Genomic DNA, 18764 nt, shown 5'->3' on the forward strand with positions numbered 1-18764 from the left:
TAAAATACATGCCCAATCCACCATCATCTATTCCAGAAAACACACCTACAGACCAAAGTGTAATTTTGTGACATTTTTGAAGTTTCTGCCTTTAAAAAAACAATTACACAGATGTTAATCGATCTTGTAAATCTTTAAACTATGCTGCTGCGAACCTGTCCAGTATAATGAATTAAGTTTTTACATTGATTATAATAATAATATTAAATGTTTTGGTGTTTGAGAAACTTGTTTTTTTTTTTTTTCAAAAAGTGATGCTTGTTTCTGAGTATCAATGTGTTTCAATAATAGTTTTTCACAAAGTTGCCTTTTTCTTAAAAGAGAGAAATAAACTTCTATTCTCCTACAGGACCCAATTGAAATGTAAAAATACAGCATGACTCTTTGCCCTTGGTGTAATTATCTTGATTTATCTAGTGAGTGTGTATACATTACTATAGATATTGTTTGCTTTTACTATAAAAATTTATTTTATTTCAAACTTTAAAAATAATTCATCTGCAATAATCTAGTCACCTTTCTTTCTATGGCTGTAGTCATTTTTCCTGGAGATTCTGAATATAATAAAGACCATTAAAGTTAGATTTCCTCTATGATGCATATAAGTAAGCTACACTGTATTCAATTCATAGGCTGGAATTTCACTAGCAAATTATTAATCATGTCTGTAACACGTTTTTCCACTATTTTATTTGATAAATGATTTGTTAAAATTCTATTCGATATATTTAAATTTTTCATGCTGAGTTACTAGATATGTCTGAAAGACAGGGCTGCTTATTTTCAAAAGATGTGCGTGCATAGTCACACCTTGAGCTTTCCCATTTCAGGGAAAGACTTCCTTAAAGAAAAATCTCAGTATAGATAACTGAGAGAAAATGACGGATGTTTCTCCTTTGGACTGGAATTATACAAGGTAAGTGTGAAGTCCATGGTCATTAATCAAACCCAGCAGAGTATAGCCAATACACAAAGTCAAAGCGAGTCCAACAGAGAAGTAGATTGGCTTCCCCTGAGTTCCCCCACCTACTGTGCCCCTTCGATGCCCACTGATACCCTTTATCTCGGGACAAGGGGCCAGGGTTTGGACGCCAAGGTGGTGAGTTTAGAATGAATCTCATTGTGGGCATAAAAACGTCTTGAAATCTAGCGTATCCTCTTTCCCATGGTGTTTTATAAATTCAACAGAAAGGAAAAAACGAACACATTTATCACATCAAGGATTATTCCAGAGAAAGAAAGAGGGAAGAACGAGCGCCAGCTCTTTATTTTGAAAATCATCAAATAACTTTAGAGAGAGGTGAGGATTAATATGCACTGCTTTTTTCCTCCCAACTTGTCTTGCCTATCCGGAGCAACAAAGATTCCTGATGTGAATTTTGATGAGTTTTAACATCCTAACTGTCGTAATGAGAGTTTCGCAACAAAAAGCTCTCTGTGGCTGTCAGAAGGAAAGCCGAGCTTGTGGGACGCCCCTCCTGGGGGTGCTGGACGGAGGGCTGCAAGCGGTGTCCCTGCTTGTGCTGAACCACTTTCCAAAGCCTGAGCCCTCGCCCGGCTACGGCTGTAGATAAACATCTCGCTAGTCCTTGATGATCAAGAACTGTGGACAGGTTGTGTGCGCTGCAAATTTTTGGAGGCAAATTGGTGCGCCCCATTGCTTGGATGGACCGCCACTTGGTGCGCACCTCGGTGAAGGACCACCCTCCTGGCTCTCGGCCTGGGGGAGCCTTGAGCGACTGCAGTGCGGGATGTCTGGAATGAGGGCCGGATCTCCATTTCTACGCAGTGGGCGAAGTCCCTTACAATCGGAACCACTCTGTGGTTAAGCGCCTATAGGTGGAGGAGTCTCTATTCTGAGCAAAGAGAACGAAGTTTTGCTTCTCATGCAAATTTAAAAGAGCCTCAACGACGAATATGGAAAGGAGTTAGTGGTTAACCGATTTGCTGCTAATATTTCATCAGTGATGCTTTCCCCCCTTTAAAGTTTAACTCTTGGAAAAACAACGTGTTTTAAGCTTTCCATCCAAATATTGATGTTGGCAAATAGATCATCTAGCCGTCCCTTGGTAAGGACAGTGCCCTTTCTGTTTCAAATGTTGGCAATCAGAATTAATCCATATTGCAAAATGCGGCAGATTTCGAGGAGTTAAGTCAAGAGACAGTAGCTCTCTGACAGTAGAAAGAGCACGTCTGCGCACACACACACGCACACACACACAGACGTAGTGGGACGGACGGGGGTCGGGGAGAGAACGCATGAAAGTAGCTCATACCCCACTCTTAACTACCTGTCCTCAACAAGTATTGATCCACTCCATCGTCAAGGAATGCCAGATTTCAGCCTGTCAGTATGTTCAATGCCAGGCCACGGTAATGTCTCTTCTTAGGATCTTGTCCCACAGTAAAATTTTTTTAACCTTTACTGGAATTTTTACCTCCTTTTTACGAACAAAGCTGACGCATTACCTCTAGCAGGGTGGCGCCCAGGGCATCCGAAGACGTCTGTTGAAAAGCCTCAGAGACCTCATGGAGTTACATCATCTTTCAGTTCTCAGCATCGGATGCCCCCAAATGGACCCTCCTTACAAAATCCTAAAACAATTAAACACTTTCTCACCTTCACACTTGCTTTCTCAGTTCACAAAACTTCATGAATAAACAATTAATTAATACAGTTCAAACATAAGCAATTAAAATGTTTCCTGCCATTCTACTAAATATTTTAAGTTACAAAAAGAAAAAAAAGACTTTAAATAATACATTTATTTCCATTTCTTTGTGAGGTTTCAAACACTTTTTTGCAATATTAAAATTACTACAAACTAAGTATTTAAAAGGGACTTTAATTTTAAAAAGAACTTGTTTTAAGGAAATCTCTTTAATGCAGTTACTTACAGGGAGACCAGATAATTCCAATAAAATTCATTTCTGATTAATGTTATTGAAATTTTTTATTTTACATTGTATTTGATTCATATATGCTACTTTTGGGTTGAGATATACAGCCACTCTTTTGCCACATTAGCAATTTTTGCTCAATAAATGAATTCAGTTCAATTAAGCAAAATCTAAATAATTGATTACTCTGTTTTGAGTAGAAATGCCCTTTAATCTTGTATTCTTTCTTATGTTAATAAAACTTTGAATATTTGGCTTAAAATTTAAAAAGAAATGTAAATATTGGCAAAATGAATTAAATAAACTTTAAAGTAATTTTTTAATGAAATAAAGTAAATCTATATGTACTGTTTCATTTAAGGCATATTAGCTTCTTTGGGCATCTCTACTGGATCATAATTGAGGCAAACCATATAGGATATAAAAGTGTCTCTATAGTACATTATGTAACTTTTTAGTTCTAGAGGTAAACACCATGGAATCCTGTAAATCACTTTTAAAAAAAATTCTTCAGGTAGCATCCATTAAAGGTGTACTTGTATTCAATATTTTCACCAAAAACTTAAATATAGATATTTTATAGTTTACTATGTTTTACAAATTATGCATTCCTAGGATGGCCAGCTAAATCTTTAGAATACCACAACAATTGGGATGCAGATATTTTGGGCAAAGGTAGAATGATAGAATTAAATTAATGAACACAAACTCAAATTGCAAATTAAAGTTAAAAAATATAGAGAAGAGAAACAAAGCTTATAGGGGTTCAAGTTTTGAGTCTACAGCAAGAGGATACTTTTGAGTACTTTTGTACTAAAAGTAGACTCACTTTTGAGTCTACAGCATGACTTAGTTGCTAAGGAAGCTAAGAAAAAAATTAGCTTAAATAACAGAAATGAAGCAGTCACACATCAAGGAAGACCAGATTTTCAATATACGCTGAACTATGAAGAAATCTAGAAAGTTACGAAGTGCTCTGGAAACTATTCTTATAGAGAAAGAATAATAATATGAAGCTTGTGTGTGTGTGTGTGTGTGTGTGTGTGTGTGTGTACAGTGGCTGAGTCAAAAAGGATTTGTAAACCATATCATATTAAAGAATGGTTATAAGAGTTGGTGAATTTTAGCTAAGACATAAGAAAGAGTGATTAAATTTATTCAGGTTTGCCCCAGTGGTGGAACTAAGTGGATTGACTTGAGTTTGAATTTTTTTTTTTTTTAAGTAAAAGACTTTCTAACAATGAAAATTTCCTATAACTAAAGTGGCTCATTCTAAAAGTTGAAGGTTCAGTTGCACTGAACAAGATGTGTTACAGAGTTAAACCCATCATGCAAGTCTCTTTCAAATCAAAGCTTCCAAATGATGTCTTTAATGCTCACAATTGTTTACATATCTGAAGTTTGTTCAAAAATACGTTATAGTACTACTATTTTCTAAATTAAGATTAATTTTCTCTAAGGAAAAGAAAATAATTTCTTATATTTTGCCTTAAGCTGAAATTAAAGACTAAACTTAGAACACAAGTGTCTTCTGTCAAATAACTATTGTATATATTCTAGCCTATGTTTTTATTATACAGATAAGCAAGTTTGGCTAACTGGTTATACACTTGTATCATAATGTGTATGTCTATTTCATCTATAACACCAAAAATGTGGTGATGTAGAGACTCGATTCAGACTCACTAGGATTATATCCAGTTCTACCACGTTCTGGCTGTGGGATGCTGAGATTCTGATTCAGCATTATCTTCTATCTAATGAAGGCTATTTATCTCCAAGGGTAGGAATAAATATAAAGGAAGTTAAGTATCTAAAGCATTTAGAACAGTGCCTGGTCATAAAATAAGCACTATGTGTTTGTTGCTGTTACAGATTTTAAAATTCAGAATGTGAAATTATTTATTAAGGAATATGGACCTAGAAAAAATAATTAACAAATGGTGCTGTGCAATGAAAGTGACTCAAAAAGCAGAAACAGATTCAACTATTTATATTAAGAATATGAATTATATAATTATAACTTGTAGAAGACGGAAAGGAAGAAAATGGATCACATACGAGAAATAAATCTCTACGAAGTTAGGAGGTACTGAGGTGTGTTTACTGCATTAAGGTAAATATGTTTACCCCAAACTACTATTCAGTTAGGCTATAAACATAGGTATTGCCTCTAACATAAATTTTCCATGATTTTTTGTGACTCAGGAGATGGGGGTCCTACTTCTAACTCTGCCGTTAACAATCTATATAACCTAAAACAAGTACAGTTACCTTTTAAAGTCTCAGCTTCTCCTGTTAAAATATTCTAATTGTAAAGCTATGTATTTTTACAATTTATTAGAAATACAATTCTTATCAATTAAACTATGTGGTCTCTAAGATGCTGCTATGAGTGGACATGTTCCTCCAAAATTCTTTATGTTGAAACTCTAATCCTCCATGTGATGGTATTTAGAGATGGGGCCTTTAGGTGGTAATAACATTAATTAGGTCATGAGGGTGGGGTCCCTATGATGAGATTAACCCCTTTAAAAGGGGATGAAGAGATACACGATCTTTCTCTCAGATATGTGAAGATATACCAAGAAAATGGCTTTCTTTAACCAGGAGGAAGGCCCTAATCAAGAACCCAGGAAAACTGACACCCTGATCTCAGAATTCCAGCCTGCAGAACTGTGAAAAATAAATATTTGCTATCTAAACCACCAAGTCTATGGTACTCTGTAACAGGAGCCCAAGCTGTCTAAGATAGAAAGACATTCCAAATCTTTGATTTTAATGTACTCCAGATAAATAATGTTAGAAATTCTAGCTTTTTCCAGGCAATACTAGACTTAGAGGACTCATAATAGTGCTCCGTAAGGCCTCAAGGAACTCAATCCCTTGAGTAGATTAGCTTGTTTAGGAAATCACTGTCTATGCCAATATCCTTGTGAGGAAAGTATTTACAAATGGTTCTACCAAAGTCTATTCTTGAAAGCAGCTCCAACTCAGATTTAAGATGCATCAGCATATGTAAAAGTCAACTTTCAACAGAATGAAACACCAATACCTCTGTAGATCAAGTTTTCTTCCACTTAACAATACTAATACATTGATGTATCCATTAAGTAGAGACTTCACTGTCGGTAACTTGATTGTTATCGCTTCATATTTGAATTAAATTACTATTTCCCCTAATAATGTCTAATTTTATTTCAAAATACACCAGTAATTATAATTACCAGTAATGGTAATAACATTATCTGATAATACTATTGCCTTCCTATTTTGAAAACCATCACATAGCAGCTTTCCACCTAAAGAATATACAAATAACCTAAGGCCTACAGGTTGGACAGGTATCAAGGTATCAACACCTGACTTTCCCACTAATTTCCGGTCTCTCTCACCAAGCTCTCTCAGTTCTGTCCAATAATCCAGTCCTTGCTTTGTTCTACTCTCCATTCCCTGGAAACATTATTGTTATGTGTCTCCAGGTATTTATTTAGGCTGTATTCTTTGCTTAAAATGCTTTCCTTAATTTATCCTTTAAGATCACTTAAACAGAATATGGAAACACCTGCTTCCTGTTCATTACTATTTGGAACCAATCCTTCCTACCTCCAAAACATTTTTTTAACCTCCCTTAGGATACTAAACTACAAGTTCCTTATAGTGTTGTTTATTGGTCTAGGTTAACACTTTAAAAATAGTTTATGAAGATAATAAAACAAAAAAAAGTTTTTTTCTCAATAGAAAATATAATTGCACATTTTCAATCCTGAATAAGATTAAGAGTGAAACAAAACAAAGTGGTGGATAACCTTCTCTTTATCTTCCTAGAAAGACAATTAGCCTATATATCCCTTTAAAGGAAAAGGGATGAAAAAGTAGCTACATATTTATAGATGTTAATAATCTAAAATTACCTTTTCAATGTATTTTTGTTTTCTTTAGGACATACGATTTTATGGGATAATACAGCTAAAATTTTCTCCTGTAAGACAATGTCCTCATAATTCTATTTAATAAAAGGTGCATGTTGAATACATTAAATAAAATATAGTATTGAATTATTTTTACTAACTTATTTAACAGACAAAATGAGTCAGTCTAATTATCTGGCATCCATTTTGGGCCCCTGGTAGTGGAAATATTTTGTGGGTGTATTTTGGAATACAGAGCATTGTGTAAAGAGTTCTGGTGTTGACATTTCCACCTATTTCCTAGAAATGCATCTTGTATTTGCCCATGTGAAAAAATAAGTTAACATGCTATTAGAAATGTATACCTTTTACATTTCCAAAGATTCTACAGTCTTACAATGGAAGAGGCTCAAGATTGATGTATTTAAAGCATTGAATTCTACTTTCATTTCAAGACAAATCTAGAGGAATCAGTTCTCAAAGTTTTTTTGTTTTTGAGAAATTTCCCATCATTTCATGGAAATATTTCCTAAATACGGTATGTCGAATTGATCCAATTTTAATCAGCTCAGAGAAATTTTAGTTTAATTTTGGAATATTGTTTTGAAAAGGTTTATTGGGTCAAATTGATATTTGCTGAATGTTTATTAAAACCAAGATACTAGGCTGTGGGCTTCTCATTATACTTTGTCACTTAACCCTATGAATTATACATTAATCTGAATTTAATGGTAAGGAAACAATCTCAGAGAGTTTGTCACTTGTTCAAGATGCCCATCAGAGCAAGGATTAGAACACAGCACAATCAGATTACAGAAGAAAAAAGTGTTCTTTTCACTTTCTTCCATATGCCTCTCACCAAAATATGTACTTAGCAGAACAAAATTGTTGGGCTGATTTCTTACTTTGTCTATGTATCACACTGAGTTTTTCTAAGCATTGGTTTAATTTTGAAGTTAATAGAAAATCCATGGTTTGATCAGATCTGAGTGATGTGGAGAAAGATGAGAAAGAGATTCACCCTTACCAAGTCTCCTTGTAATTTTCTACTGATACATTTAACTTTGGTAGAGAACTCTTGAATCCAAAAATTTTGGGAGAAACCTCACATCCATATGAAAGTTTAAAAAGTATTAATTTGACATTTATCATTTGATTTGTAATATGTCTTACCATTTACTAACAGCTACATACTTATAGATGTTAATCTAATATTACTCTATTTTTATGCATTTTTGTTTTCTTTATGACATATAATTTTAGAGCCCAGTATAGCTAAAATTTTCTCCTACAAGACAATGTCCTCATAATTCTATTAAATAAAAGGCATAGGTTGGAGATGTTAGATTAAATAAAATACGGTATTAAATTAATTTTATCAATTTATTTTTACATTTCTAATGTGACTGTTACAAATGTAAAATTATATATGTGGCTCACATCATATTTATATTGTACAATGCTGTTCTAGATCAATCCTATGGGGATCATTAAAAAAATGTTTAAAAGTTTCTATTAAAGACTTTGCAGGAGAAAATTACTTTTCAGACATATTTATTTTAAAAAATAGTTTTATATTTACTTGTCTGGTTATCACTAATGGCTGCATTCAGGCCTCCATAAGGAAATTATGGACTTGAAGTAGTTTCTGACCTCTGTTCATGCAATATAAATGTGGTCATAACAACACCTCCTAAGATGTAGGAATGCTATGTGCAGATTATATTCGTCAGTAGTGGCAAATATAAACCATGTAAGGCAAAATTTTCCTGTTGTATTATTAATCGAATCCGTTTATTTTTCTCAAAAGTCGAAGAATCTTCCTGTAGCACCTTGGCTTGTTATTGCCTTACAGCAAAGATGACTGGCAAATAAGCCCTCACTCACTCTAACTTCCCACTGCTATAGCAGACATTGCCAGTTGTGTGACTCTTCTGTGCTGCCTTAATGTATTCGTCCTTACCGAATTCTGATGAAGCCTCATGATCCTCCTACAGTTGTTATTCCAGATCCACTGGAGGAGGTTCTCGAAACTCATTTGCTTCCTTGCCCTGAAGTGCTGACAGGGATATAAGTTATAGAGAAGTCACATAGAGCGTTTCACTTTAACTTTTGGTTTGGGTAAAATTCTGGTTCCTAGTAATGTAGATGAACTGCATATTTGAAAAGGAAGGGTGAATGGTTGTCAGGAAGTGCCACATAAAGCATAATCATATGTTTCTTGAAAGTTATAAATGCACTCTGTTTATTTTTATCTTTCAAATATATTCACTTATGCAACTGCTGTTGGCTCTTATATTTTGTGTCTTTTAGATTAAAACTGGATTTATGATCCAACAGGATGTCAAATATAATATGGCTCTCATTACAAGAATCCATATCACAGTACAAATTGTGCTATTTGAAAAATTAATAACTATATCTATGTAAAACCTGATATAAAATAGATTACAAGTCAGGTACTAATCCTATTTCTTACAACAGATATTTTAATAACATAAAAGACTGTATCCTGACTTTGTAAGATGGTCTTTGATTAAAAACAAATAAGTACAGGAAATGAAGAGTTAAATTCAATTATGCCACCTTAAAATCTAGAAGCACAATGGAGGGTTATTTCCACTTCTTTTTTATAAGATTCACTATGTTTAGCAGAATATAAGTTTTCTTGTTTTATAAACTAGGATTTGTGTGTCCTGTTTTGTGTGGTCATTTTCTCTTCTAATATCGTACCAATTATTTCCTGCATAAAATATCTTTCTACATTATTTTACACAACAGCTTCAAGGTTAGTGTTGTCCAACAGAAATATGTTAACCATATATATAATTTAAAATTTTTTAATACTTACATTGAAAAAAATAAAAAGAAACAAGATACTATTATTTTAACTAATATAATCTTATTGGGCAACTGTATATTTTTATATGAAATATCTGAAATCTGATTATGAATTTTATACTTACTCTTTACCTCAGCTGAGATTAGCCATTTTTTAAGTACAACATAATCACAATTGTCTGGTGGCTAATGTGTTGCACAGCATATATCTAGATTATGGTTCTTTTGCTGCTCAGAACCTTTCTCTGAATTTCACAATCATCAGAGCAAAAACAACACCATCTAGGTAAGCAAAAATATCATGGAAGATAATAGATTTCATTGTTTCCTGAAATGAACAATTGAATTACATCTCATATTAGTGATTAGTTAGAAATTAGATTTGGCAACTGCAATTCTATAGACTCCTTAGGGGTCTTCTTCCCTTAAATTAAAATATATTCATTATAACTCACTTTCCTCTCAGTTCAGTCATAAAAGTCATAAATCCTGATAATGAATAATTAACTACATGATAAATAATAATAAATACCACTTTAACGACATCACCATGTTTCTCTTTCCTATGAAACTGATTACAGCTACTTTTATTATAGCATACTAAACTATAATCAAAACATATCATAACTGTTTAATGTTATTAGTCTAAACTTTGTAGCAATATAACCCAAATTAGAGAAAAATGAGAAAAAAAATTGAGCAAATTACTAATAAAGAGAAAATTCAAGGAAATGACTAATTTAATAGCTAAACAGTATACACAGAAAATATAAGAACTAAAACATATTAATGTTACAAGGATGTAAAAGTACACAAAAATCTCTTAAAAGATGGCTATTTATTGTTCATTTGCAATTCAAATTTCAGAAAACTTTTAATACCTACTCTGCCTTCCAACATAGTCTATCTAGTTAAAATGTGCTCTCCCTTATTTTCCCCAAGAAAAACTCAACCTAATGTCCAAGAATGTTGGTGTATTCTCTTTTGCATCTAAGGTACAGCAGTGCCTAAACAATGCTTTGCCTTTTTAAAAAACATTATTCTTATTTTTTTCTTTTTTTTAAATGGGAGTGCTGTCCCTTCAACTAATTTATGAACACAGTAAGAAATTATAAGCCAGGCTGGCAGGGTGGCTCACGCCTGTAATCCCAGCACTTTGGGAGTCCCAGACTGGTGGATCACTTGAGGCCAGGAATTTGAGAGCAGTCTGTTCAACATGATGAAACCCCGCCTCTACTAAAAATTCAAAAAATTAGCTGGGCGTGGCGACGGGTGCCTGTAATCCCAGCTACTAGGGAGGCTGAGGCACAAGAATTGCTTGAACTCAAGAGGTGGAGGTTGCAGTGAGCTGAGATTGCACCATTGCACTCCAGCCTGGGCAACAGAGCAGGACTATCAAAAAAAAAAAAAAAAAAGAAATGAAAGAAATTATTAGCCACATCTAGCAAAACACCTTGTGCTTCCCAAAACACCTAATATGATCTCTTTTATGTACTATGTACACAAATATATTGTTGGTGGATTGGACTTCGGGAAAGGAGCTACCTCCACAAACCAATGCAATTGATTCTCATCAAAATATTCTGAAATCTCCAAACACCCCCACCTAGCATTTCTACCAAGCTTTTTGTGATTAGCTATTCATTTTGCTATTCTTACTAGCTAGAAGTCAGTGATGATGAATGTTACATTACTGGGATGGGGTACTTACAGAAAGGTGAGAATTGAATTTGGAAGAGGTTGGGGGTAGGATATAGAGCACAGAAGAGGACAAAAAGTCATTGTAGGTCACACATTTGAATAACGGCATTGCCTAGGTCCATCACTGTCCATCCAAAATTCAGTGCCAACTAAGTGAAGAGACAGGCTTATATTTTTACTTTCCTGAATCTTAAAAACACTTATTAGTCAAAACGTTGACTCAAGGAAACAGGAGAAAGAATATCTCTTAGTTTGATTTGTCATGTTTTATCCAATTTTTAAAATTTCAGTTTAACTTTTCTATTTTCATGAACACAAAGCAGTGCTACAAAATGATATGTTTGAGCACTGAAGGAATTTTTTAAAGATAATAATGTCAAGGCTGAACACAATAAACAAAACACTATAAAAAACTTCCAATTTCACACCATAATTAGGAAACTATTTTATTGACAAATATATCAATCATCACCTACAAATTTAGGAACATCAGCACCAATCATTATCCTCAAAGTTAATATTATGAAACAATTACACAGGTTACAGAATAAGGAAACTATAGATTAAAGTTATTTTGGGGCTGAAACAGTTCAATAGTAAGAATTTCTGTTCTCATACCAGCTTTTCCACTTCATTTGATTTCAGTATATAATCCATAAGACACCATCAATATCAGCTTTAATGTGGCTTTTCTCCTGCAGGGTACACAACAAGTTCAGATAAAATATTTTCCATCATTACAGTATGTTGGTTTGTGGGTGTTGTTATTAAAAGGATGACATAACAGCATGTTCATAAAACAACTACACATGGAGTGGAAATTCTAGGACACCACATATGATCTACATTTTCTTTATTGATTGACAGTTCAAATTTCATTAACGTTTCTATCTCAATCAAGCTAAAAAGATTTACAGGTTTGCAATGCAATAGGGATCCAAAAATAGATGGGGGATACAAATTAATACATATCTCTATATCTCTTTAGTCATCTTTAGATGAAATATTTTAGTAAAATACAGGAAAAAAAACACTAAAGTTCACTGGATGCTATTGTTGAGCAACATAGCTATGGAAAGTAATTGAAAAACTATGAATTTAGCTTTATGAAAATAGTTCCAGACTCAGGAGAGTAATAGATCTATGAGAACTAAGTATGATCTATGAGATCTGTGAGAACTAGAGTAATAGATCTATGTAAGCACACTATTTTGTACACTGAGTTTACTAAGCTATGGTAGAATATTAATCACACAATAGTAAGACTTTCATAAAATGGGTCTTATTTTAGAAAATAGGTTAATGTAAAAGATACTTTTAAATGACAATTTTAAGGTACCGTAAAGAAAAACTAAAATTATGATAGAGTATTTTTTGAATTAGTAGAATAATGTTAATGAATCAGAATTAGCATCTACCTCTATAAATAAGGGTAATAAACATCTGACATTACAGATAAAATATCCAATTATCCAATTGATAATTACTTAAAATTATATTTTAATTTAAACTGAATATATATTTTATCATTACTCTCTATTAAAGATTATTTAAAATTTAAAAAATAAAGGCCATTATCATTGTTTATTTTCAATTATTCCATATATTAATTTATCTTTGAAATACTCAGTTACAATAATCTGGTAGAATAAAGTTTATTAATACATTGATCATTCATTAATGCTACATTAAACAGTGTCATTAAGACAGTTACATCCTCATATATGTGTACAGCATTAAAATTTATTATTGGTAACAAAAGCTATCTTGAATACATGTTTCATAAATATTTAAATTAAAGAAATTGGATTTGCACGTTCCATTACAATATCTCAAGAATTTTCTGGAGGCCATTTCACAGGAACACAGGAAGAACTGTAAAACTCCATTTTACAGATGAGAAATAAGATGACTCCATTAGAAGACAAAATTGTAAAATATGGATAATAAACCAAATTAAATACAGTACTCTAAAACCTTGTATCCAATTGGTAACATGACTAGATATCCAGACTTCATGAGAACAGTTTGCCATACGTTTTGAATGCTGAAGCCTTAAGGATTAGTTGGAAATTTTCGCCTTCTTTTTGCCACTTCCCCATCCACCACTGAGTTGTACAGGATTGTCACGGAATGATATACGTTCTTTTTTAGAAGGTCTTGTATTTGTTATCATTGGTGATATTGGTATTCCCTTAACTGAACAACCTAGACAGTGATATTAAATGTGTACTTTCACTTAATATGAACCAAATAAATTATATTTTAAAGTAAGAAATATATTTGAGTCAAAAACATGCATTTGAAAAGCCTATGATCTTTGAGTTTAACAGAAGTATCTTTGTTGACCTTATATTTGTTTACAAGGTAATACTGTATAATCAAGATTGGTATAAAATGTGTTTAGGTTAAATAGAGGGAGGGAACTAAAAATATTAAATAGATATAATAGTTTCCTTCTATCTACTCAAATCTCGTTGGTATTTCACAACTATAAAATGATAAGTCTTCGTAGTTTTTAGGTATTTATGTTTGTTATTATTTTCATAGTTTAAATTTTTATAATTATTTAAATTATTATAAATAAAACATGCTAATTTGTCTTATAAATAGCCCCATTGAGTGAAGATCTTTTTCAGGAAAAGGAGTTCTTGGTAAAATGGAAAGTGTATTGGATCTAGAATATCAAGATATTCATGAGTTTTACTTTGGCTGCATAAAATACAGCTTTGTGACTGAACAGATAGTCTTTCTGAACATCAGTTTTATAAGTGAGAGAAATAATATGTGCACATCAGGATTACTGTCAAGACTGACTTTATGATTATGTACAAAGCACTATCACCGATCTTACTACCATTCACAACATAACAAAACAACTTGTCTTTACCATCATCATCCTACTAAAGTATATTTTTCCTCTTGGATTTTGAAGTAACTCAGATTAGTCGGTCAGTCAACATTGGCTATTCATTTTTTAAGCACAAATATCTAATCAGAAATAAGATCTAGTCCACCTCCTGGGTAACCTACTAATCTGGTTCCTTCTTTCTTTCACCACTGCAACCATTCTACTTCAGGCCCCTTTCTGAACATGAGTGAGCAGTCCTATATGTGGTGACATATGTACGTGTAAGGGTACCTTTCTTACTTGTCACAAGAGAAGAGGTTCTCTTCCTCTTAAACCCAATGCCTTAAACTGTGCTCCAGATTCCAATCCTTCCATATAATCTAGAATCCCTTGCCATCAGTTTCCCTTTTCTTCTATATTTTCAGCATCTCTTAAAACTGACTTTTTTACATTCCCTTCCAGTGACTCTTTTCTCTCTCCTTCCCTAATCAGATGAGCTTCATGAACTAGTAGACGAAGATTAGTTTCTATTGACTTACAACTGCGAAAGGTGAAAAACAAATAATAGTCATAAGAATGCATAGTGGATTAAGAATGTTTGCTCGATAAGACCCCAGGATGACATATCAAAAATACTGTTAAAGAATTATAATCCTCTGCTTTAAATCCCCTTAGGATTAAGCAAGAGCACGGGGCTTTCTGTGGGGAAAGGGTTTGGAAAGCAGCAGAGTGAGGCATTCCAGCGCTTCCTCAGTACTGGCTTGAGGCAAAGGTTGAAACCACACAATTCTCTATTGTGATGCTTTTGTACTTAAATAAGGTTAGACAAAAAAAAATAGAATGTTTTTTGAGATTACTACTTTTCCAACTAAAGTTTTAAGTATTTAAAAAATACACATCCAAATAGAAGAGTCAGCAAACATTAGGCCATTTGAGGAAATTGGTCTGTAATTTCAAATTTGATGCAACATGATGGTGAATATTGATTGTAAGTGTTCATTTTATATTTAGAAGCTCTTTAAATACAGAATACTGAATTTTAGTTTTGAATCTTAAAATTATGATTAGGAAAACAAATTCAAAGGAGTTAATGAACCTCCATAAAGGGAACATAGCTTACTTTTAGTCCATCAAGAGCATAGTACTATAAGGCAGGGTAAAGTTAAAGGCTAATGATTTAGTGTAGGGCATGCAGGACATGATAGAGGCCAAGCTCATGTCTACAAGCACAAGTCTGTAACCAAGTTAGAGACAGAGCATAGCTCAGGAATTTAGAGACCTTCACGGCTGGCACTTGTGAAGGCAAATCTCAGTGGAAAGACTAACAACTAGGAGAGATGCCTACTGAAGTTGACTTCTGCGTTTTAGCCAGAATTATCCTATGCTGAGCAATTCCCTGTAAATCAATCAGTAGTCCAAGAAACTCCAAGAACTCTTTCAAGCAACAGAAATATTACTAAGCATAGAAGCAAGACTTTCTTAGATGATAAACCGGTGGCCTAACATGCATTAAGAAAGCTTCTTGAAAACTTATCCTCCTTCATCTTACTATTTATACATTGGAAAGATATACCTTAATTTTTTTACCCACATAACAGAATTGAATGTATTTTGGTCCATTTTAAATAACAGTAACAGTAATAGTAAACCCTCATCTTGCCTCAGCAGTAAAAATACTTTGTAAATAAGCTATTTCCTGGATACTAAATATGTATTTATGAGAACACTTTATATAGGGAAAATGCTGGGGCCAAGGGTGGGGGTAGAGGGAGAAGAGTGTCTGAGTAATGAAATACTGAAGTAACTTTATAATTTTGATATATTTATTTAAGATAAAGAGAGTTTAATAAAACAGTAAGCAGATTTCACAAATGACTAATATAAACATTTTTTTCCACTACAGAAAGCTAAATCAAGTGCTTTCCAAGCATTATTCAAGGTAATAAGTAGAAATAAGTATGATACAGTGTTTTGCAGTCACCCAGGTTGGAGTGCAGTGGCATGAATTAGATCTCAGCTCACCGACGCCTCCATCTGCTGGGCACAAGTGATGCTCTCATCTCACCTCAGCCTTCCCAGAAGCTGGGACTAAAGGCATGGGAAGGATTTTATTTTTAATATAAGCTTTTTTTTATCTTTAACCAAAAATGGGATGTAACATATAAGGATGGTAGTACTTTTGTGTAAAGTATTGAAACACATATAATTTCACATGCCTCTAAAATACATATTCCAAAATGAAATAGATGGAATTGTATTAAAGTATAGCTTTTCTTTAGATCAAACTTTTATTCTTAACAGTGTTTCTACATTCTAAAGGACTTCCCTATTGACTAGAAATTTGCTATATGGTACAATTTTCCCCTCTAATATTATTATGTTGTATTTGAAGCTGCTGATGACTCTTTAAATCTTTTTGTACTTATCCACAATGTAAACCTATATTTTAAAGAACAGTTTGTAGGATTTTCATTGTTTGGTATAATTCCTTCAGCAAATAATAATTACAATTTAAGAAAACACATTGTGTAATATTACAAGACAGCTTTATGGCAGTTTTGAAGTGAAATGAAAATGCTATAGTAAATGAGTTTTTAACAAGCACTTAAGTGAATATATAATGTTTCATCTAAACAATATTTTAGGTGTGATTAAAAGCTTGATTTGTATTATTCTGCTATGTGTAAATAAACAATTTGAGCAGTAATTTATACAGCTTATTCTCTCAATGCATTTAATGAGAGTTTTTTGTTATCACATAAATTCCCAAATCTCTAAATATATAGAGAATAAATTAAGGAATAAAATAACACATCTCTGAGGGAATCACATATTGGCCTTCATTGCAAAGTCATTACACTTTGTCTTATGATTACTCCAGAAATGAAAAAAATAAAAAAGAAGCAATTTAATATGGTCAATGTATAATCATTCTAAAATTACGCATATGAAAAAAAAATAGCAAGAGACTCTTGCCTCAAAGTATTGATATTAGAGCTAAGCCTACTGATGGACCCCTAGAACAAAAATATGTATGACTAACAAATATTTGACAATTTGTTTCCCTTTTCTGCAACATTATTGTTATAGATTTTATGTTTCTTTAACAACAGTCTGGTGCATATTTGCAGGTGAGCATATAAGTCAACTAATCAATCGCTTATATATGTGTTGAACCTATGTCTTGATGAGTACGCTCTATTTTTCAAGAAGTCAATTCTTTGCTACATAATCTGTTTTCTGCTCAAGATTTGTTCTGGTCCTATAAAAAATTTTATTGTTAAATCCTTGGTTCTTTAAAAAATGTCAAGGTCTATATATATACTGTGTTTTGATAAGTAATTTAATATGTAAAATGCTTTGAGTAACTCTCCTGGTATGTATAAAAAACTGTTAAACAGGTCAAAATAGGAATTTCATGATGTATAGTAATTCGTCATTGGATTTTCATTGATATACCCAACATTATGTGTCTGGATATAGAAATTTTTTCAAAATCCTTTCCATATTTTATTACTTAACAGCAGATACAGCATAAGTAAAGCATGGAGAAAAAAATTAAACATTTTAATGAAAGTGACCAGAACCAATTTTTAGCAGCAAAGCGTTTACATCAACTTAAGTGCTGTGAATGAGTTACATTGGGCAAGTTTGGGTTTGAGGTAGATATTACAATATTCAAATAACAGTTTTTTGTAAGGTCATTGTTGTGTCCAACTTTAAACTATAATAATCATTTAAAATGCACTTTAGGTAGATAAAGTCTAACATTGAAAATAAAAAAAAGTAAATATCAAACAGGTTGTTTATACCATATTTGGATTTCCTCAATGTAATATTGTGACTTTGCTTGTTTTTGAGATTGCTTTTTAGCTTCCTCAGTGAGTAAAAGTATTTTTGTACATTATAAAAATTAATAAAATTTCTGTTTCTCAAAAATTCCAATTGAACAATGACACATTTATTTTTCTTACTCATATAAATTTATGAGGCATATAAATAAGAAAATCAGTTATGTTTGGTACACTTGATAGTCACAAAAATATTCACAGTATTTGTTACTAATATTACTACTGGTGTTAATAATCAAGATGCTTAAAAATCAATATGTGAGTAACACAGTTTTTGTCTATATTTATTTTGAAAAAATAATTCACAATGACTGTAAAAGCTAATATATATATTGGGTTGGGAATCTCATTTTGATAAATGTATAGTGTTTTATTCACACATTTTGCCTGTTTATTTACCTTTTATACTATCTATCATGCATATTTCACATTTAAATCTTTGAGGCATTGAAAATGCACTGTTTTTCCAGGTTTTATTTTTAACATACCAATGTATTAAATTTTTCTTAAAGATGCTGCATGGTCATGTTTGCACAATGATGGCTTGAATGTGGCACTAAAAATGTGGTGCTAGAAATAATGTCTTCTTTAAATTCTGTCATTCTTACACTGTTTTCATACTTCTTTCTTGGAGGGCTTTTCAAACTCCTTAAGTGAGTGGTTTCTAGTTATAAAATCTAAACAGGTTTTGTGATTTGTTTCAGAGCT

At 32.6% G+C, this 18764-nt stretch overlaps 1 protein-coding gene across 1 annotated transcript in view; it reads right to left on the bottom strand.

The window, feature by feature from the left end:
- Positions 1–11794: 11794 nt before the first annotated feature.
- LRRIQ1 (leucine rich repeats and IQ motif containing 1) overlaps positions 11795–18764 on the bottom strand; it is a 219348-nt gene continuing 212378 nt past the window's right edge. The window contains exon 27 of the mRNA XM_012442102.3: positions 11795–12049. Within this exon, the coding sequence (XP_012297525.2) occupies positions 12033–12049 (17 nt within the window). The 3' untranslated portion in view covers positions 11795–12032. The remainder of the gene's footprint in view (positions 12050–18764) is intronic.

Source organism: Aotus nancymaae, unplaced genomic scaffold (genome assembly GCF_030222135.1).
Source record: "Aotus nancymaae isolate 86718 unplaced genomic scaffold, 86718_ANA_hifiasm-v0.15.2.pri h1tg000016l, whole genome shotgun sequence".
In the NCBI taxonomy this organism is placed as follows: domain Eukaryota; kingdom Metazoa; phylum Chordata; class Mammalia; order Primates; family Aotidae; genus Aotus; species Aotus nancymaae.